Below are 23,109 nucleotides of genomic sequence, written 5' to 3' on the forward strand. Positions count from 1 at the left end.
TGAATTTATTAACATTAGAAAAATCTACTATTATACCATCTACATAAAAGGTTTGGGGGCCTATTCAGCTTTATAAGAAACATTACACTGGATTTAGTGTGTATAGGTGTTTATGATATTTGCAATGTAAGAAATTAGAAAAGTAGTATTTATTTGCCTGAGGACTAACGCTGTTATTGTATAAACCTACATAATTAACTTCACAAAACAAAAACAGAATTTTGTTTCTTGTATAACATGGCAAACTCCCACACAGAAAGGAAAGTCCAAAGGTGTTCTACTATTCAGAATTGCAAGCCACTAGAAACAGAAAGAATAAACGCCCAGCAACTCCACACTGGAACTCTAATCCATAATATTGGCTACTATGATTAGCAGTGGGACTGGGTGTGGAGTGGGTGATTAAAAAACACATCAGGCTGAAAAAAAACCACCACAACAACAAAACGAAAAACAAATTTTGCTTTTAAGATATATAGTTAATTTTAGATACTAACCCCTTGATTGTCAGAGATATCTAGATATTTCACTCATTAGAACCATGGGGTTGACCTTTGGTGGTCTAGGTAGAGTCAGAAGCCTAACAAAATCTTTGAAAGCCTGGGCTTTGTATGCATCACTAGTTCACTGAAATTAGTACAGTAATAGGCACAAGCTATAGGCTGCTATTAAATAAGAATAACTACATGGTGCATTAATTTTGATAAGTCAATTAAAACTACACACTTAAAATCCCCAAACTGCTTAATTAATCAAAAAAAGAAGCCATGTCGGACAAAGATATTAAAGAACAGAATTATTAACAGTGAAACCTTTCAGATGCATATCTGTCCCTAAAAGTGTTTCAATAAAATTTTAACATCTGAAACAGTTAAATATTTTTCACTGTTCAGCCAGTATCAGAAATCAATGACAACAAAGATCTCAAAGATTTATGTACAGTTACAGAAGTCTTAGATTTCCAAATACATAATTCTAATGTTTTTAATGAACACATTTAATGTTTTTCTAAACTAGTAATGTATCTTGCCATTTTTACAAAGTAGGAACAGCAGCATTTACTACATACAAGCAAATCAAGACAGTAGACATAGTAGGCTCTTACAAACTTTAGGTCTGCAGATGTCTGCAGATCTGAGTGAGAACTCTGAAATATTTCTCACTGACTCCATTTTTCTACAGGCAGTAATGAAAAAGAAAGTTTGAGATGACTATTTCTTTTGACTACAAAGCTTCCAATTTTAATTTTATCAACCATCATTTTCAGACTCATCCAGTTGTAAAGATTTTAGAATTAAATTCCCAGTTATATTAACACGGGCAGCATTAAAACTTGATACTAGAGCTCTTAACTTACCTGTAAATATATCTATTGTTCCATGAAGATACTAAGACCCACTTTTATTATTTAGCAAAAAGTCTATAAAATACACTGTTGAAATAAAATGCCAATCTATACCAATCAATATATTATAAAACTTCATCTTGTTTTGCAACCTTATGTACTCTCGTTTTGTAAACACAAATTTGCTTCTTTTCTATCCCAACAGCAGACAACTGGTTTATTCAAGCTGCAGAACTACCTCACTTTAAAATTAGTATTTCAAAAAGCCAAGTACCTTGATCAGAGGCAGAAAAATAGTAGACCTACTAAGCAACTCACTTTATGAAGTGCAGCAGAAGATCTGTGACAAATTTGGCAGACTTGACAATAGGACTCCCAGGCTCGTTAAACGTGCGAGTGTTATGCTCTATGTATCGGACTTCCCACATTAATGAAGAAAGTCGCCTGTGTATGAAAGAAGTGGAGAAGGGATGAGGAAAAAAAAAGTATCAAAAAGATTACATTTCTGAAAATGTATTACAAAACAGGAGAAGTATTAAATCGTTCTTTAAATCTTATTATCCCATTCACCACATTTTGACATTAAAATAGAAAACATACAGACACAGACATATTGCCCTATATGACCAGCAGAAGGCAGCTTCCTCAGGCTCTTTTTATTAAAAAATATATTAAATTTATTAAATAAAAAAAAATATTAAAAGAACATATTTTTTCTAATAGGTAGACAAGACCAGCATTCCTCACATAGCTCTGATTTAATGACCTAACTACAGAATTGCCACAACATTGTGAGAAACAATGCACAATCAGAGGAAAAAGTGAAAAAAAATCAATCTAAAAAAGATACAACAAAAACAAAAATACGTTATTTCAAATAAAAGCTCTGACAGCACAGAAATCACAGATATAGACCACCTTCTATGTTCATACTAGAAAATATAATGAAAGAAATGCTGTACAAGGGCTTTAGAGATTGAAGTGGGGGATCATTTAACATATTTAAAGTAGCACAAGCATTTAGACACCATTTTATCATTTTTATGAGCCCAATGTTTAGTTCTACATGATGCCAGAAATGACAGGGGATCTTTTTTTTCCTGGTGTGTGTTGTTTTTGTTAAAAACAAAAACATTCAGGCAGCCTAACAGTCCTGTTTCAGAGGAGGAAAAATGTTCTAAGGTAAGCCTCATGAAAAGCTACTTAAGACAACTCAAGCAATCTGAACAGTTCCTCCTACACAAATTAAAGAAAAAAAAATCACTAGAAAGCACAATACAAGGCAAATAGCATCTAACCATGCCTTGGCAATCCTACAAACTAGTAAAAAGTGATTTACTGAAGAAGGTATGATAGTGACCAAAAATAATTGCTAATGTTTTTGACGAGATAAAAAAAAACACAAAAAAACACAAGCGACTGAAAATTCCTTGCCACCTCTGACTGCAAAACATTAGAGAAGTCAAAGATGAATTATATCTTATCACACAATTAACATGGAACAAAATGTATGTGCATTATGGCATCATAACATAATATCCAGGTGTACTTTTGAAAATGAAAAGTGATTTTAATTTAGAATGCTATTTTTAGTTAGTACACTTGAAGTGCTACAAATTAACATTGAAATTTGGCTGAAAACATTATCCACTTGTGTCCTACAAATGAAGTATTAGAGGGAAACTAATTTCCAAACCAGAAAGTTTCCAAGATCCAAAGGAAACAGAAGTATATTAAAAGAACATGCTCCTACACAGATAACATTCATTGCAAATAAAATACAGCAATTGCAATCATATTTTAGGAAAAGATCAAAACTGTATCAAAAAGTTAAAACTTATTTTTGTTGCTATCCAGCCATTTAAAATTTCAAGGCCAATTATTTAAGCAGCTATTTTTCATCTAATGTCTTATGCAAATTTAAAAACAAAAAAAAATAAGTCTATTAGGACAAAAACACTTTACATGTGTCTATGGTTTCTCTTACTAAAAAAAGCGATAAAGTGCACTCACTGTTTTGCAGTTTGAATCTGACATGGAGCAATTTGCATAATCAGGAATTTATACCACGTAATTCTAAAATGCATTTAGGAGAAGAGATATTCAATCCTTTTTAACACACCTTATAAGATAGAAACCTAGGTCAAGGATTAGACAAACAGAAAGAGCACACCTGTACCCATTCCAAGTCAGGTATTATGAGACGAACAGCTACCAAAACCACAGTTGGCAGTATTTCACAGCAGTACCTGAGACTTGAATCTAACCTGTAAAACCTGCTTTCCAGTCTTTGTTTAATGGTACTGAGGTCCGTGGGATATGCCACAACAGTGCAATACATTGGGTAAGCTTGAAGATCCACAGGTGCCACAAACGCAGATGCAATATCTACACAGAAGTTAAAAGGAATCAAAGTTATATACCACAGAACAGTCCTTTTGGAGTCTCAAGAATTCCCCCCCCCCCCCCCCCCCCCCCGCAGCACATGACTTTTCTTCATGCTTGAAATGCAGGGCACTTTCCCAAAACCAACAACAATAACCACTCTACATATTCTGAACATTTTGTAATATTAAAGTGCTTGCTGACGTGTATGCTGCAAGTACAATCGCTGTACTGAGTACCCATTCTGTTGTGCATGAAGCGCCACGCTCTTCAGAGACATGGCGAGTGCATGCAAAATATACGTGTTTGAAAAGTAAAATTAAATGTATGAATTATACATTACAAAGATATGCAATTCAGCATTATTTACAAGACAGGCTCATTTCATTTGGTTTTATATTGCCACTCTTCCAATTTCAAACAAGGTAATTCATTAAATTCTCACCATAAATGTCATCGTAGTATTTCGATCTCATTAAGATATGAGGAAAAATCACTCTCAAAACACAATCTCCTGTCCCCTCCAAAGAGCAAAGAAGCCATCTCATACCAATCCACCATAATGCCAGAAGACTGCTGAGAAAGCTAAGTCTATGCACCTACACATTTTTTTCCTCCTGTGCTTAGAAGCATCACGCATGCTTAAACATGTCATTTGAACATTTTATACCTCAAGGGAAAATGCGGTAATAGAAAAGCATCAAAAGCCTTTAAAAGTCTTCCTTGAATGTCTTTAAAAACAGAAAATTTGTTGTTGCTAAACAGACTGCTCTTCTTCTAAAAGCTGTTTACTTACTCTTATGAATGTTCTAGCAACTGCTGCTTTGGACCAGTATGTACCACATATGCTATAGTCAAATCCTAAACTAAGCAGTATGCCATACAATGTAACACAAAATGTAAAACTGTTACTCTTAGATGAGACAGTGAAAACAACCAAATCTTCATTTTCTCATTTTTTTATGTCATTCTGTAAATTTAGATTACTTCACTATGTAGGTATTTTGTTTCTTTTGGAAGCAAAAGGAAGCTTCTTACTAAGTGTGTCACCGAAGAAGTCATAATGTGGGATATTTAGGTATTAGAAGTATTTCAATAGTTTTCTGGGATTTGTGAAACTTGTCACTTTGAGTAATTCAAAATCATAAAAGTAATCATCTGTGACAACCTATATATATGTAATTTATGACCACTGTTACCCAAAGAGCCAAGACTGCCGGCTTATCACAGAACATACAAGAGATTTGTGATTCAGCCTGTACTTCACAATGTCAAAAATCAAGTAGTTGTTTTTATCAAGACCCAAACCCCTAGTATATGTCAAATTATCTACCAAAAAACTATAGTTACCTTTGAAATTAAGAGAAAGGGTAGGCTTTTATGTGTACTTACTATATGAAACATTTAAAATGTGCTAACAAAGTTCTGTTCCAGTTAATCAGGAAGTAAAAGGTGTATTTTTTCACAACATAACAGTTACTGATACTGGTAATTTCAGAAGTATACATGAGCATAGTCTGTAAAATGTAATACAAAAATGTTTCTTATAATATCCAGGATTTACCTAGAGTCATGAGTTGGTTTATCCCTGCAATAATTCTGTCACACTCCTCATCTCGTGTCCTGGAACCCCATTCTCCATCCAGAGGTTTGTAGAGCAGTGTTCTACGCTCATCATCTGTTAAAGGAACACTAGTTCCTAGTTCTTCTGGAAATACAGCTAGAATGTAACATGAAAACTAAATAAAATACAAATCTTTGTATCTTGTGAAATACATAGACCCACGTAACTAAGAAAAATTAATTCAAATATACATAACATCCTTCTACTAACCAAGACAAACGCATAGTTCTTGATTTGCTCAAAAACATTTTTGATGCATTCAGTATCCCTTCTATTATTGTATGTAAAATTTAAATCTTTATGATGCAATTTGGTGTGCAAGTCCTCCATTAAACAAGATTTACTTTCTTCAAAATAGCTAACTGTAGAATTTATTTTAGAACCAACTAAGGTAATCCTTTATCATAACTGAAGTTCATGTTGCTTGTTTTTCTTAAAACCCTAAATTCTTGGTAATGTAACTAGGATTTGCGGTTGATGATTTTCAGATGGAATTTAAGATAATGGCTTTGATGTTAGACAATAAAACAGTCTCCATTTAGTGGTTCTACCCTGCCAGTTTTGTGAGGTCAAATGCTAAAAGCAGAGCTACTGAGCAAGCAAACTGAAACACCATCACCCTGGCATTCTTAAGGGCCTGCTGACTTCGACTAAATTCGTAATGTAACAGCTAGATTTTCAGTGAATGATGCACAGTGCTCCTCTTTAACATTTTTTTGTTTTTGCTTTTTTGAAAGGAGGTGTAACAAAAATCAGTATTTATGGACACAGCAACAAATTCAGGTTCAGTTGTCTGCCTGTTTTAGTTACTTACTTTAGTCATGTTATCACACTAGCTTCTGTATTTGACTTGTAAGAGGTACTCATTAGAAGAAGGGTTGAAATTAGAATTAGAAATTAGAAGAAGGGTTCAACAAAAAGTTGAAACGTGCACAACTTAAAAGAATAAAAAATATTTATGGTTACTTGTGGGTGACAAAATTGTCAAAACCTTCCGGGAAAACACAAGGAAAAAGAGGCTAATTTTGTGTGTGTGTGTTTTTAACCAGACTTTAATAAAATCTTCAAAAAATCTGAGTAAATAAGAAATATAATATTCTCATCATGATCTGTAAACAGTGCCCATGTTATACTGCCCACTCTGTACAATGCCTAACTGCAACAACTTCTGAACCAGACAGGCAGCAAATCCTACTATTATCAAACTCTCTCACTGGTGCATCTTGAGTCTTCAATGCATTGATTACCTGCTGGCAGGCTAACAGCTTGCAGAACAGTCAGCTTCCTTACAGCTGACATGGTCACAGGTCTATCTTCAAAGCTAACTGTACAAGAAGTTAATTGCAGCTCTATGTCATCTATTTTGAGGTTTTGTACCTCAAAATAGATTGTTAAATCTAGTGGTTAAATCTAACATCCATTTTGTTTGTCTAAGTATGGTTGTATGTCTTTCCTAAGGGAAAGATCACAGTTTGTTTATGTTGATCCGTATTTATTTTAATAATTCATAACGTTATTTAGATGCAACTGGTTTGTGGTACTTCACTCCTTAACAGGTGAAATCACACAACATTTTTTTACTTCTTCATATAAACTCTTAAAGCAAATTAAATTATGAATGTACCATACCATTACTTGGTATCAGCTCCATGTCCCAAGGACTCATCTTCTCGGTATCCCCATTGTCCCAGCTTAAAAATAACCACATTTAAATTATCTACTAATATGGCTTAAACGAAGTAATTATTTAATGTCTGTAACTTAACTTATTTATTAGAGAATATTAAAATAAACTGGTACAGTGAGATGCATGATTGAATTTAATAAAAGGAAGTTGCTCAGTCAGTACTTCAAATGAAATATCTAATTAAAATAAAAGATTTTAGATAAGTTTGCTAACCAGACATTGTAGCACTGAAACAAGCTGTCAGGATAATCGGGCTGAAGAGGTTCCTGGCTTTCAATTGTTCCAAACCACCAAGCATCATCTATTACTGATCTGAAACGATCACCTAGGTAAGAACACAAAATAATTACATCAATACAAGGCTCCTTCCTTCCTCCTCCTCTGAAAAGCAGTTTTCAGATACATTCAGCTAGATCTTGAGTTCAGAAACCCTTTTAAACATTTACAGCATCGACAGGCAATTATGAATCCTATTCTTAAAAAAAAAAAAAAACAACTATTAAATTATTTCTGAATGCTGCCTTTAAACCTAAACGAAACAGTTAATAATCAGCATAAATAGAAGCAATTGATGATTTGCAAATATATCCACATAACTTTTATATATGAATTTATTTCTTAATTTCATATAAATGTTATATAAATATATATTTATATTTCATATAAATGTTATATAAAGATATAAATGTTATATCTTTAAAACCACAATCTACTTCTATTAAATACTACACACTATCTTAAAATAACTGCACACTGACACCCCTGTACAGGGAATACTTTTACATGCTGCTGAGCTCATCCTCCTTGGTTCCTGGTGTTCTTCAGCTGTGTGTATAAACAACTTCTAAACACAACTTAGACAATTATTCCCTTTACTAATGCAGGCAATGTGACTGATAGAAGAATCAAATTTATTAATGCTTCTTCAAAAGGTTAGCAAAGTCACTTAGGATGATTTGAAATGGTTTCACTACTGCAAAGTATTCATATTGCTGAGCAAAAAGGTCAGAAGTGTTATTAAAAAAATTAGACATCAGAATACATTACACACATCATAATTTCTAACTTTTTTTTCTGTAAAACAGGCTACAAAATTTAGAAACAACTTTTTTTTAGTGGAACATTCAGTTAACTCAATCCAAGAACAAATGGAATTTAAATCTGAGATTCCCAGACCAGCATTTTTTTGTTTTCATGGGATTTGAAGTCTATAGATACTTTCTCACCTTCTGTAGGGCTTTTTTTTTCCCAGTATGTCCACAAAAGGGGGAAAAAACACAACATTCTGCTCAAATTCTTGCTGCAGTTGTCTGAATTATTAGCAACTACGTATATTCTCAAAATGTTCTCAAAATGTTTACTGATTTTTTTTTTTTAATTTAATGGATTAGTTACATTTATGTAATTCTAGGACAAACACAAAACTTCCACTATGCCCTAGTTGTGCTGAATGTAAAAGAACCAAGTCATTCATACCACAAATATCTTAAAAGCAAGATCAGAAATGTAAACAAGGGCTGATGATCTATTTTAAAGGAATAAATTAGTCGGCAGAGCTCGTAAAGATCAGTCTCCCAACCAGTTTTACAAAGAAATGTGAGTAGATACAATTGTGAGTGCCTTTCCAGTGCTGAGCAGTTCAAAACCACTTAAAGGACTGTATACACCGGCAGTCACTTTGGATTTCTCAAAAGCCAGAGCATTCCAGTGCTAAATAAGAATGCTAAAATAAATGCATGTGAATGAAAATGCTCACAGAACGGTTTCTTCAATCATCATCTCTCTCCAGTGACCTCTGTGTCATTTTATCGGTGGGATACAAGAAAGCCATCTACGTGGACATTAGATGGAAACTTCTAACTAATGGAGGGACTTCGTGTAATTTTCCAAAACTGAGTATTACCAGATGATGTTAGCTTGGTGGAGGTTTAAAATATATGTTGAACTTAAAGTAGCTGATACATAAGAGACACGTACACCTATCTTATATGTACACCTATCTTATATGTATAGCAAAAGCTCAAGGAATCCTATCAGAATAGGTTTTAGCCCAGATATTTGTATTCTAGTTGAACTATAAGACAATGATATGCAATAAATAGAATCTGAGTAGAAATAAGAATCCAACACTTCTCAACCTTTAGAAATGTGCTCTTTTTAAAAAGATTCATACATTTAAATCACAGGGTCCCTTAGTATTAGAAAATATAAATGCTGCAGATAAGTAAATATTCTTCCTCTCACCACCACCAAAAGCCTACCACAAAAACAAAACAAAAAACACATAAAAAGCCCACCACCAACAACGATTGTTAAGAGATCAATATTTTAATGACTTAAAGTGGAGCCAGAAAATTTAATATTCAGTGACTCTCTAAAGGGTAGCTCTAAAAACATTGATTTGCAGGCTAAGCGGCAGAAATCATAAAGGAATAAGAAATGATAATGACGGTAGTCCTGAGAAAACAAACCAGAACTGCATGGAACATTTATATATTGTGTTATACACTGCAACAAAACAGGGCAGGGTTTGTTCCAGGTAAATAAGCATACACTAGTAAAGTATCTATAGTGTCAAGTAGAGACCAGGGTAGCGTTTCAGAAGATTCCTGGAAGAGCTGTAACAATTTTATCAGTGTTTTTGCTATCTCTGCCTTACCATTTTGTATGGTCTCACAAAAGGAGACTATTTTACTGCTACTCTTACCACCCAGAAGAGGAACTGAACAATGAACTCTAAAACACAGTTGTCAGAGTTATAAACTCTGTATTAGTGTTGACCTGAAACTCAAGTTATTTGCACTGAAGGCTTGATAAATGCTTCTGGTGCTTACAAAAATACTTTCCACACTTCAAGTTTCTGGAAATATACTTGCCAGCCTAGGAAGGAGATGCTACCCGTGCTCAGAACCTTGAGCCCTTGTTAGAAGGGCTAACAATTTAAATTTCCTCCACTACTCCTGAATTTCTGTCATGACAATTGACTTCTGGCTAGGCTGTTCACATATGAGGTATGGCACTCATTCTTTTACTGCTGCCATAAACTTGTGGGAAAACATTTACATTGTGGCAGAGGAGACCACAGATCCATACCTATCAAGAAACAGCAAAGCATGGTGACATCTTAGTAGGTGTTAACCAAGCTTGACACTTAAGGGATCTTTCAGCTGTAATGATCTTTAAAGAGGAAATTGAGGGACATTTTCCTACTGATTCAGAAGCCAAGAGTCTTTATCCATATTCCCTATAGATCTGAAGGCTAGCTGTTCTTTTTGACAAATTCATGTAAAGTATTAATAGGGCATTATGTAATTTATATACTGCGAATGCATACACACACTAAGCAAGGATGTCATGATGTGCAAAGGACATGATATCAGTTCATCTTTTCTGGCAGAAAAATCAGGTAAAAATCGGTAAGAAAGAGCATCTAACATCCATCTGTGCCACTTCTTCAAGCTACTTAAGTCACAATGAACTTAGGAGAGGACATCAAAAATGAAATAATGCGTATAGATGAAGGGATGCAGTGTATTTGCAGAAACATGTATTATACCAGTTCCTTCTGAACAGGCAATCAGATGTACCATCAGGTTGTTACAATAAAATCCTCCACTCTTTTATATGATGCTTTGCCTGAAGCAGTAAAAAGTGCCACCAAGTCAGCTGTGTATATGCTAGTCACAGCTCCTGAATAGGAGAGCCGAAGGAATTGAATGCATACATCAATCATTGCTAGTTTACAGAAGATGTGTTTAACACTGAGAATTGGTTTAAAAAAAAAAAAGCTAGGCTATCGATATTTCACTTTCAGGAGCTTGTCACTACAAAATATACTGAGATACTAGAGAGGACTTAAAAGGTGTCTGGAAATCTACAAACATGGTATCAAAACCAAATTTCTCTCTTAGGGGAACAGAACTCATGTTGAACTCCGAAGAATCAGTAATACTTGCTCAATCTTTTAAGTTTCAGGGACAATCTAAGGATGTTCGTAGGAATAAGAACATGTATTTCATGACCTCCAGAAAAAAAAAAAAAAAAAAAAAAACCTTTAGAGAATCATTTTGCTGTACTGCACCTTTTTCTCCCCCTAGTTAGATTTCATTGTTAAAAGGTGATCTTTTCTACTGCACAGAAAAGATGACTAGGAAGCTGATCTGACTGGAGGACTTGCCTGTCATTAACATTCTCCAGTATACAATGCTTTACTCAAACAAGTCAAAAATAGATGTGAAAGGCATTGTCTTTGTGCAATCTAGAGGATATAAATACCAAATGGTTGAGAAAGTGTTTCTGTATTTTCAGAAATAAGCAGGCCTGAAAATCTGGGGAAAAAACCTCTAATAACAATGCAGTTTTAAGAGGGCCTTCAATCACAGATAGGATAAAGTAAGTTATCAGTTACCAATAAACACCTGAACATCATAATAAACACCAGATTTCTAAAAATTTATTCTTCATTCCTCCCTGCAAACACACAACTGAGATTTGTTTTTGTATTTTCTTTTACAAAACACCTTTAATATTTTGTTTGCTTGCCTGTAGCTTCAGTCAAGGACAAAGTGGGACTCCATATCCAAATATGGCCAAAGCTTTTCCTCCATTTCCAGCATAGTATTAAGGATTTATTTACCACAACCTACTTTGTAATAACTTATCATGAAACCAGGGAGACGTAAAAACAAACAAACCCTTAAAAAGCCCAAACAAACTCACACAACTCACCTATATTCCATCGTCTATGTTTTGCATCATCAAACTGCTGCCTCAAAACTAGGAAATCTATGACATCTGGCATGTCATGGTACCTAATCACAACAGAACACAAAACTAATAAGCAATACAATAGCAAGAGCAGGAAGTAAAGCATAATTTAACATTTTGAATTCAAAACTTCAAAAGCAAGAGTTCCAGTCATGACACTGACTTTCACAATAACCCAAAATTACAAAAAAGTAATTTGAATATACTAGTGCTTACTTCATGGTGAATGATCCTCCAGTTAGTTTACCCGTATCTGGGTCAAGAAAAGCTAGTTTAAGACAGCATAGTGTAGGCAATCCCACTTCATACTTAATCCCAACTATCTTCATCAACTCTTGCTCCTGGAATCAACAAAATATTACATACCATCACGGAAGTTACGATGACTAGCAACTTTCTGAAACGTGAAAATATAGGTATACTGAAAATACCGGATTTCTGCCAAAACATGTCAAAATCAAATATTAGAAATTTAGTCTTTCAAACCAAATTATTATTTTGTATCGTAACTTGTTTGAAAAATGTTATGAGATGTAACCAAAGTACACATAAAATCAGCATAAACTGATAAAGCATGATTTTAGCATAACTTGCTAAAATGGCTCAAAGAAAAAGTACAGATTAAGATTTGATTTCATTTGACTATTAGGTTAACTTTTTCCCCTTATATCTATCTAAAATACTACGAGCACAGTATTAGAAATATGTATCAAGAATCTTTCTACAGTTAGTTTCCAAACTTATTTTTATATTCAGATGCCAAACAAAAATGAAAAAGAAATCATACCCGTAATTCCATTTTATGCCATGGCTGTTTTTTGGGATTAATACTATATATTTTGTTCTTCTTAGCCATTACAACATATGCTTCATGACCTTGTCGGAAATAGTAGACCTAAGAGTGAAATGGGACAGTTATCTTAGAAGTTATGAAGACTTTTAGAAGTCAAAATGCTAGTGTATTGCTGCCATGTAATGCATGTATTCTCTTTCATCGTCAATTCTTTGCTGTCTGTTTCTCCTCCATAAGTCACAGGTTCTCAAATAAAATTAAGTGGACAGTCAGAGCAGGCATCACAGAAACTTATCCTCATTTACAGAAAAAGTGGGAAAGGATTTACAACACCTTTTTCAATATGAACACAATATCCTAGATTGCACATGCGAAATCAGAACAACTTCAAGAGCAAAACCAAAACCATCTATTAATCATTACACTGCAGCACAATTCAGTGACAGTAACATAAATCCCACTAATACACCTGCTCCTTCACCACTGTAAGACAACCCTAAGATAACAATCAGCCACCACTAAATTGAGTTAATTGCATCTTTTTTGAACAAGATATATATTCTAGAAGGAAAATTCAGCTACTGGCTATTCTACTGGTAAGATCTTGGTGTTCATTTCCATACCACCAAACAGCCTAACAAAGACAAGAACAAACTAAAAATAGATGTTTCAAGTGCTTATGACAAATCCTTTCAAACCCATCCATTACAAATTTCCACAGACTAGACTCTTGTTTGTTTTACCTGATCCTGATACCACTTGGATGAGGGCTTTTGTTATAAACCACCACTGCAATAAAGAAGTAAGCCAAAAATCTTACACTTACATTCAAGGAATGTTTGTGAAATGCAAAACTGAGCTTTTTGAAACTAATTAGAACAAAGATCTTATAAAGAAGTATATTCTAAATACAATGCAAACCAAATACAAATCCTCTAAAAAGGTCCCAAACCATAAACATGAGATTTCTATCAAGTAGGATAAAAGAAGAATAACTTAAATGCAAAGGCCTAAAACAACAACAACAAAAAGTAAAGAGCCCTGAATAAGTTTTAAAATACATTTATAAAGACAAACACTAATATCTGTATTTCCACATGCTTCACAAAACTATTGTATCATAAAATACCATAAAGAGTATCTGCCAAGTTTCTACATTAACTGTTACTGAATTTTCTTGCTGTCATATGGCATTTTTTTCTTTTAAATAGAGGACTCTTAAGCTTTACTTCACACCATAAACTTCTTATAAACTTGCTTTTCAGGGTATTTGACATGCACAATACCCTGAAAGCAAAAAAAGAGCACAGCAGTTACAGAAGGCATGGAAGTCAATGCACTGTCAGATCCCAACCGGCAGGAAGAGGAACAGAGGCTTCTAGGAGACTCCTCTAAAATAATAGCAACTTAAATTACACTTTCAACATTGTGATAATTGTTTCCTACACCTTAATGGTTTTTGTTGTTATTTAACAACAACAACAAATTCAGCTGAGTGGATCAGGCTACAAATAGTTCCTTCTACGTTTACTGTTTCTGCTAAACCTTCAAAAATACATTGTTTACAAAAGCAGGATATTTTTCCTTTGAAAACTGCTCCATGCATTGTGCCTTCCATCAAAACAACAATTCTGAAAGACATCTGTGGAAAAAATAATTTGTGCTCTTTTCCAGGAAATTGTATTTTTAATCTTGATCAAGATTTTGCTTCTGGATGTTTGTGGCAGTACCCAGACACAAATGTTCTTTATCGCGTTAAAAACAGAATATTACAAAGACTACGTATTGTACTTGGGTAATCAGCCAGGCAAACTAGAGTCCCGTGTCTTTTGTATGTGTCCCCTATTCCTCAAGACACATGACAAAGGTCTTTAAATGGCAGTATTCAAAAAGGGAAAAAGGATGGTATGTGCTATTCTTATATACTCGGCATACCTAAATATAGCACTACTGTTGTTTCTTACTTGTTTGCACAGCTGTAAAAGAACAAATTTGAAAACTCTCTCCTTCCAAATCTTACGAAATGTATCAACCATCCCACCAAAATGTTCCAAGCCCACAGGAGACTTCTTCTCTCATCATATTTCTCTAATTAAACCTATCTTTTATTTCTGTGGATCTCAAAAGTAACTTTCTAGTGAAAAGAAGCTATTTATCATCATAAAGCAAATCCATGAAAAGCAAACAACACAGAGAATTTTAGACTAAGCAGCTTGATTACTAATGTATTCTCTATTGATGCAACTAGTCCTACTTTCTAGATGCAGCACAGGAAATTTCCTGTTCACCAATATAAAGAATTTTTCAGCAAAAGAATGTAGCCTACTTAAATACTCCTAGTACACAGTGCATAAGCTATTTAGCAGGTGCCAAACCAAACACCGGAGTTTATCTTACTAAACTGGGGTATGATGACGAAGTCTCCTGGGTAATGTGGTACAGATAAATCCCTGGCTGCTTCACCGTATCCAGATGCTATCAGGCACCAAATGTATTTGTTTGGATTTGATCTTTTGAACAGCACAGTCTCCAAAACATGTTTGCTGGAGGGTATAAGTACGTAAGCATGTTCTCCATTGCAACTCTGACTTGAATTCCTATTTCCCTTGCTCACTAATGATGCGAACATAATTCTTGCTTAGTTATGTTGCAAACTGGATCAGTGAGGTTGTCCAGTAAAAACAAAAGCAAAACTTCTTGTACATACAACCACTGCTCTCCATTCAGTTTCTAAGGTGATACCAACAAATAGCTGCAGCTCAGGAGCAAAATTAACCAACTTTGCCACCAAGTCAAGTATTTCTCCAACTATGTTCTAAAGATCTGACCTACACAAGAACTCTGTTTAGTACCTCAGAAACACACTGCTCCCCAAAGAGCCAACAGACTACACATTACAGAATAAGCCAGCTATTTCCTCTTATTTTAACCTGTGGGAATTTAGGAAACATGCACAGGCTCTGGTGTTCAATATTACTTTCTATTTCATAATACTTATTCATGAAATTCACCATACTGTTCACATTTCATATATTCCAAAGTAGAAATTGGTGAGTGTCCTTTTGATATTGTATTCTGAGACATCTGAGCCATGTTTACAAAATGTTTTTAGTTTAGTTCATGTAAAATGTATGTATATATACAAAATTATTCTTGTGGTTTTCTGACTTAAGAGACTAGCAGAAGTTTTCTGGCATCAGCCACGTATGTGAAAAAGAACAGCATCACAGCTTGTTTTCAGATTAAATGAAGTTTTTAAAAAACACCACCATCACCTTTTTCTTCCTCTCTTCTTCAAAAAGGTTTCATGCCCAGTTTTTACTTCAAGTCCCAAACAGAAGTTTTCCAAACAATACTTAAATTTGTATTTAATTTCATACATATTCTTCAAGGTACAAGACGCTCTACCACAAAGGCCTAGTTGTACTAGATAAAGCATCTCAGCTTGTGTAAGTGTGCCCTAAGTCACACACTGAATATAGTACAAGGAGGAATGTTACTGTAACAGCACGGAAGACAAAGGTCAAAGCACCATTATGTGCAGAACATTTTTTAAGCATGGGAAAGACTATTTGAAGCAAATGCAAACTTCATCCTGATCAAAGAATGTTTTGAAGAAAATCCAAAATATTCCAATAATAAGTGGTACTAAATTTCTGGAAAAAAATGCAAAGACAAAGACAAAAAAAAGACAAAAACAAGCTGAAAGAAGGAAGAACAGTGGAAAAACTACAATACCTCATCCCCCATCTGCGGTACAAATGGACATCGACGAGGAACAGTGTCTGTAATCCATGCTGAAGGCAGCCATTCTTCCAGTGTCAAACCATTTTCTGCCAGAACTCCTACAGCCAGCCTCTAAAGAAAATGCACACAGAAGGTTAATATGAGAAAAAAATAACATTTGGGGAATTCCTGTGTTTTGGGAAGTGCTTTTTTAAAAATTGACTGCCATTCCCTTAATATATTTAAAGTAAAAAGGAAAGTGTGAAAATAAATCTTAATTACAGCTTACAGTAAAAACATCAAGACCAAAAAAATAACAATCTAAAGAACTAAGTTGTTTTTAAATATCAATCTTTTGCATTTAAGATTGAATTTAAGAATTATAACTCATGCCCAGAAAAATAAAACTGAAATACATCATTCTTTTTAACCAATTAGACAAAATATTGAAAGACTACAACAAAAATTGTTAAATATGATCTAAAAAATTGCATGCATGCCTTCACTTTTAACCTTTTTGTATTCAGAAGCCATAATCACAAATGTGTATTTAGCAACAAGATTCAGTAAGCAGAGAACAGGTTCTACAGTTACCTTTCCCATTCCTTCTCCTTATTAAAGGTATGTTTCAAACCTCCATCCCTCAAAGATAACAGGCAGCAAACAATCAGGCATCTCAGGAGGACTGAAAACTATTTTTGATGAAGCTTGATCTAACTAGTGAGATAATGTGTCTTAGGCTGAAAAAGAGTCTAACTAGTGAGATAATCACATGGTTGCCTTGGCCCACAAGACACTACAACTATACAGTTTCCTCCCATTAAGGAACTCTGTAAAATGGGGAGAAATAGATTAATGAGTGTACAGAGGTAAAGCATGTGGAAATGACCTGGATTAGGTAAATAAAGGTTTCTGCACAACCATCCAAGCAAGGTTGCTTTAGAATTCTTAACAGAACCTTGTACGTGTACAGAAAGCTACATGGCCACTGACAGAAGACCCTGCACCACCAGACTGCAAATATAATACTCCAGATGTCATTCCAGGGCACAAATTCAAATATGGTTTCACCAGGATGGGACCTGCTTTGAGCGCACCACTGGAATTTATCGCAGGGAAAAGCGTACACACAATTAAAAACAACAACAAAAAATCAAAACAGAACCTTTCCAGTGTAATAAATCACTAATAAAAAACGTGTTATGGATTTTCAGGTTCAAACAGGTCTGTCTTGTGAAAAAATGATGTAATGTCAGAGCTAATTCTGTCCAGCTCATTGGTGAATTATGGGAAGGAAATAAGAAACAATCTTTAAACAAATTCCTCCCTTGTTATAATTTCACACATTAATCAGCAGTTTACAACCTCCTCAAAGCCGAGCCTGAACTCAGGCCACCACAGTTAATAATCACACTGAATAAGGAAGAGACTAATCCCCATGAATTTGTCTAGTAATTTCTGAAACTCTACTAAATCCCTTACTAATCAGCTCCATAATCAGATTCTATACTCAAGTTTGGTTTCAAGTTTGGTTTTGGGGGGTAGGAGTAGAATGGGGAAATGATCTTTTTTGAGTTTCATGCCTGTTGTTGGAGGTTTCACTGCAACAAAATAAGGAAGGAAATCATTCCGTATACATTTGTTTCTAAACCATTTACAGGCTTATAAAAGCTTTTTATATCATCTCTCTCCAAACTCTCTCCCTGTCAGAGTAAGCATGTTTGAGTCTGCCCTACCAAAGAAAAAAACCCTGTACTCTTGTGCAAACATCACACATGATGGAATTGACAAAAAAAAAAAAAAGACATGATTGCTCAGTCTTAAAAAGAAGTTGTAATAAAGTGAGGAGACTGTCAAGTACAGCTGAAAAAAAACCAGGCACATGTTACACCAATACTCAGTATATCCCTATAAAAGGAATATCTGGTCCGAGATAACATGGCATTAAGGACATCAAAAATGTCCCGTAAGTGAAATGTCTCATATTTAGAAAGCATTTAAGTACAAGAATCTATCATCTGACTTACAAGAGTCACTAAAGACTAGTAAAAGACACGTTTTCAAATTACACAATATTAAGTTGCATACATAACTGAATCAGTCATCTAACTTTGTCTAAGACAGTAAGAGTGAACATCCTTTAATATACGAAGTGCATCTAACCTTTTGTTTTCTTTCTTTGGGTTTCCTCTTCTTTGGTGACGTTGATGGTCCATCTTTCTCCTCACTGCCTTTCTTCCTTTCCTTTTTAATTTGCTTCTTTTGTTTTTCAGGTCCTTCCTCATCTTCTGAACTACTTTCTGCTTTCTTTGTTTTAAGTTTAGGTATTTTCTTTGGTGGCTGCAGATTGATTCCTGCATCTGCTGTCCAGTCAGAATAATCACTAGAGTAGTCACTATGTATGACATGCAAAAGATAAAAAGATATTAAAAAGCAGAAGTTAAAAAGTTATTCAGAGTACATAAGTTTATATAATATGATCCAATCCAAGATTAGAGTTAACAGTCTAGATAATTATAATTTGTTTAAAAACGCTTCCTAAAAACCTATATTCTAACTACAAGTTAAATGGTAGTAAAACAAAAGCCTTGAAATCATTCAATCTTGTAAGAAGCATCTTTTAGTATAACTAATAAATCTTAAATTCACTTGGTCAGTTCAAGATGATACATTTTAAAGCCTGGATATTGTTCTCATGACTTCTGTCTTTGAAGAACTTTGAACAAATATTAACAAAAAATATCTGCTCAGGAAGAAACAAAGAATGGGTTGAAATTACTTCAATCTTTGCTTTAATTTCAAACCAAGGGCCAGTAGAGGAAGTCACAGGAATCTACTATTACAGGCCTGAAACGTGCCTGCCTGCAAAGCACAACCTTCCTGCAAAACCAATGGGAAGTACTTCTGCGGCTGGCAAACAAGGGTGAAACATTTCCTGAATTTTAGTTAGTCAATAATACAGATGAAATCGAAATCCTGAAAGTTTTAAGTTCTCTGTCATCTTCTAAATGTACATGTTTTAGTTATTACTTAACTGTTTACAGAGAAGACAAGAATATTTAAAATTTATAAGCAGGACTTTGTAAGGTATATTGTCACTTACCTAGAACTGCCATCGCTGTGCCATGCTCTTTCATCATCTTCTGATGTTCCACCACTGGCAACAACTACTTCTCCTTCCTAAAAAAGGAGTGGGAGAAGGAGAGGGAAAGGGTAGGGAGAGGGAAAGACAATGCGTTTTCTTCAGAATTCAGAATTGATTAAGACTCTTCCAGGCTTTACATATCTTATAAACACAGAGCATTAGAAGTTTTACATTGTTAAAAGACATTTTAATTTGCAGATATTCACTTTACTTTAACAGACTAAATGAAAAGAAATAAAGTATCTATGCCTGGAGAGATGCACAATGGAGAGCAACATTTTTGAAGATATAGGCAATGGAACCGTAAGTGCTTCTCAATCTCCATTTAAAAAGGTTAGCTTACCTTTTGAAAAATGATTTCCAAACTTTTTAAATGTGGTACTTCTCCATCTTTTCAATTACTATCAAATGAAAATTAGGACAAACCTTAAATACTCATTTCTCCACTGTAGCTACCTCACAGAAGCACAGGCTGGAAGGGACCTCTGGAGGTCATCTTATCCAACCACCCTGCTCAAGCAGGGCCACTTAGAGCAGGTGACCATGCTGACAGACTATACAGGCCATACTGATTAGACTCACATATCTAGGAAAGATTTAACACCACACACACTGACTTTGCAAAATGCTTTTGCAAAATCCCATTTGTTGATTTTTTTTTTTTAGGCAAAACTAAACACATGCAACAGCTTTTGAAACATGAGCCAACATCTACTTTTAAAGAGATGAAAGAAAGCCCACAATGAAAATGTAACCTGAGTTTCAACTAAGAACTAAGTTTAATTAGCTGAAGCAGAAGCTTAACAAATAGAAATGGAATTTATAAGACTGCCTTACGACTAAGGATCTTACATCTGAGGAACTGTGTCCATTTTCTAACTCTTCAGGAGGTCGTGCAGTTTCTTCTAATGCGTATCTTGTACGGTAGTTGTGCTGGTTAGCTTGCTGTTTTCTTGAGTCACTAGTGTCTAGTAAATGATCATGAGAATGGTTCTGTGAAGACATGAAAATCAATACAGATCATTTTTGAGCATACTTTTTTACTAATACATAGAATTTTATTTAGCAGTAGTACTGGAGGAAGCAACTTTTGCAGTAGCAAAAGGATGCAAGTTTCAACATTAGAAAAATCAAAACAAGTCACACATCCACAACTAAAGCTGATGAATAAAACACATGCATGAATATCTGAATATAAGCACCAAGTAGTTCAGTATATTCTGGGCAAATTAAAATTTATTCCCAAATATCAATAACAAATTTGTATCTTAATCATTAATACTCATCATTCTCAACAAGGTACATAGAGAGTTAACCAATAGGCTGCTAAGAGTTTATAACAGCTCAAAATTACACTAATGAAAATGCCCAGCAGAAAGGGGACTCCTACAGAGAGCTCTAGCATGTGTTATATTGCACCTGAAGGGTCAGATCTGTTAGAAGAGAGAGACCATACAGTAATGCATCCCTTAGTCGTCCCTGTATGACAAGAAATGGCCTTTAAATGGTAAGATGATGCACAGAAGAGTTCAACTGAATGCAAGTCAGTTGTAAAGAATCTGAATTCTTACAAAGCTTAGAATATGTAACACAAACACTTGCTCTAAATACTTGAATGTAATCCTGTATTAGTCCCCCACCCTTAAAAAAATTTAAGCACTATGATCTCAATTTCAATAGTTCTGTTTAATTTTTTTGGCATGTGTACTTGAATTTTGGACTTGATCAGTCCCACTGAAATAGCTTCTGTACACTTTCCTAGATGCCACACAAGGTGGTATCCTTCCCCAGTGCTCTAATTCTTCCGGAAGGGAAATCTCAGATATCTATTAAGTGCTGATATGTTTAAATAAACAACACCAGAGATGAAGCAAAAAGAACTGGAACAGACCACAGAAAGGTGCTGATATTATCTGAGCATTCTAGTAGGATAAGTTGCTTGTACCTACTCCTCTTACATTTTTTCTTCTGGAGCAGTGAGATCTTTCCTGTCCCAAATGATGAAAGTTGCTACATAATGTTAAATTTTCTCACCAAAAACAAAAACTACTTTCTGTTGAAAACTGTAGTAAAGCTTGGCTAAGCAGCTGTGTCTAAGATTTGGTTTTCCTAAGCTGAATGCAGAAGACTGACGGTTACAGCTCTTCCCCCACTCTCCACATTGAAAGATGCATGCCTTTTTCAGGAATGACTGCGCTTCTTCACCTGGACAGATCTGTGCAATTACACTACAGTTTTCACCAAAGCGCATAGGACCAACACGCACTGCTCTATGCTCTCAAAAGTGAGATCTCTATTTCTTTTGTTCTGTCCACTGAAAACTGGGGAAGTCACCAGTGTCCTCTTCCTGAAAAGCTGACAGCACAGCTACTGGAAGACACTTCTATCAGGATTGCTCAAGTAATCAGCATTTCAAGATTGCCCACACTTTTGAAACCTGGGGCATTCCTTCTTCTGGATTCAAACTGGCAGCACATTGCAGATCTCCTCAAGCTGCTTTGACCTTACTCAGAACAGCTTTAAGGCAGCCCTAAGACTAGCTGCTGAGCCCACCACACAGTATGTTCTGCCCCCCAGCCTTCTGGGGCTGCTCACTTCTTGTCAAGCTCTCAAGATTGATTGCTGAAGCAGACAGGACACAAAAGCCAACATTACAACAACTTGCTTCTGCTACTTTCATAGAATACTCGCTGGGAATCACTGCTTTTTTATAAAGCCCATGCAGCTCCTAGCATCATGAAACGCTGCGTGAGGAAGCACAGACAACACAAATGGGATCACATAAACCCAATGAAACCAACCAGTCCAGTACTGTTTATAATAGCAAGGATGCATTTTGCAGAAGCTACATTACAACTACACTATTTTTGTCTTCTTTCTAGAAATAAAGCCTCTAAAGTTGTACACCCACACTTCTACTCAGAAGTAAGATTTCTCAAATGGTTATTATAAATATAGCTTTACACTACTTACACTGGAACTATGGATTCCCTGAAAAACTGAGGTGCTTTGCACTGCTGTTTGGTTTTGGAAAGAGTTCTCTTTTGGCAGTTCAGAGGTTCACAAAAAATAAATAAATCACTCCCGCACAGAAGTGCCTATCAAAGCAAGTAACATCACTGTATACATATTGCATTGTGGTGATGCCAAAGCCTAAAAGACTGCTTTGGGAAAGATACAGTATCAAAAAAAGAATTTTAAAAAAATTGGTATTCATGACACAATCACTGAAAGGTTGAGGTTGGAAGGCACCTCTGGAGCTGCTCTTGTGCAGCTGCCCTGCTCAAGCAGGGACCAGGAAAGGGACCAAAAGGTATATATCTTTCGCATCTTGCCAAAAAATGTAACTTAACATCACTCCTACTCAACACAGCTTTACCAAAACATGATTAGAAGCTGTAGGTCAGGCAGATTCTCATTTATTCGGTGGTAGTTGAGTGGCAGTAGGATAGAGTATGAAGGTTTGACTGGAAAGAGGAGGTATTATAAGCTTTTCTGGCAAAATGGAATCCATCACCAAACTCTGCAACAATGACTGAGGAAACACAACTGACAGGTTTCTTTTTTCAGTATATACCCTGAAGAAAGAGCTTCAAATTGCACTCTTAACTCTAATGGGAAGTTTGAAAATAAAGCC

The 23,109-nt window shown here is 35.0% G+C and overlaps 1 protein-coding gene across 5 annotated transcripts in view; it reads right to left on the minus strand.

The window, feature by feature from the left end:
- LOC121066996 (pleckstrin homology domain interacting protein) overlaps window positions 1-23,109 on the minus strand; it is a 115,501-nt gene that overhangs the window by 14,764 nt on the left and 77,628 nt on the right. For all 5 annotated transcript variants that reach the window (XM_040550890.1, XM_040550887.1, XM_040550889.1 and 2 more), the window contains 12 exons: window positions 20,325-20,465; window positions 19,431-19,507; window positions 18,491-18,722; window positions 16,340-16,459; window positions 12,596-12,703; window positions 12,025-12,149; window positions 11,770-11,852; window positions 7,255-7,366; window positions 6,984-7,045; window positions 5,295-5,450; window positions 3,613-3,733; window positions 1,664-1,789 (listed from right to left, as the gene is read on the minus strand). In XM_040550890.1, the coding sequence (XP_040406824.1) occupies window positions 1,664-1,789; window positions 3,613-3,733; window positions 5,295-5,450; window positions 6,984-7,045; window positions 7,255-7,366; window positions 11,770-11,852; window positions 12,025-12,149; window positions 12,596-12,703; window positions 16,340-16,459; window positions 18,491-18,722; window positions 19,431-19,507; window positions 20,325-20,465 (1,463 nt within the window). The remainder of the gene's footprint in view (window positions 1-1,663; window positions 1,790-3,612; window positions 3,734-5,294; window positions 5,451-6,983; window positions 7,046-7,254; window positions 7,367-11,769; window positions 11,853-12,024; window positions 12,150-12,595; window positions 12,704-16,339; window positions 16,460-18,490; window positions 18,723-19,430; window positions 19,508-20,324; window positions 20,466-23,109) is intronic.

This window comes from Cygnus olor, chromosome 3, assembly GCF_009769625.2.
Source record: "Cygnus olor isolate bCygOlo1 chromosome 3, bCygOlo1.pri.v2, whole genome shotgun sequence".
Classification (NCBI taxonomy): Eukaryota; Metazoa; Chordata; class Aves; order Anseriformes; family Anatidae; genus Cygnus; species Cygnus olor.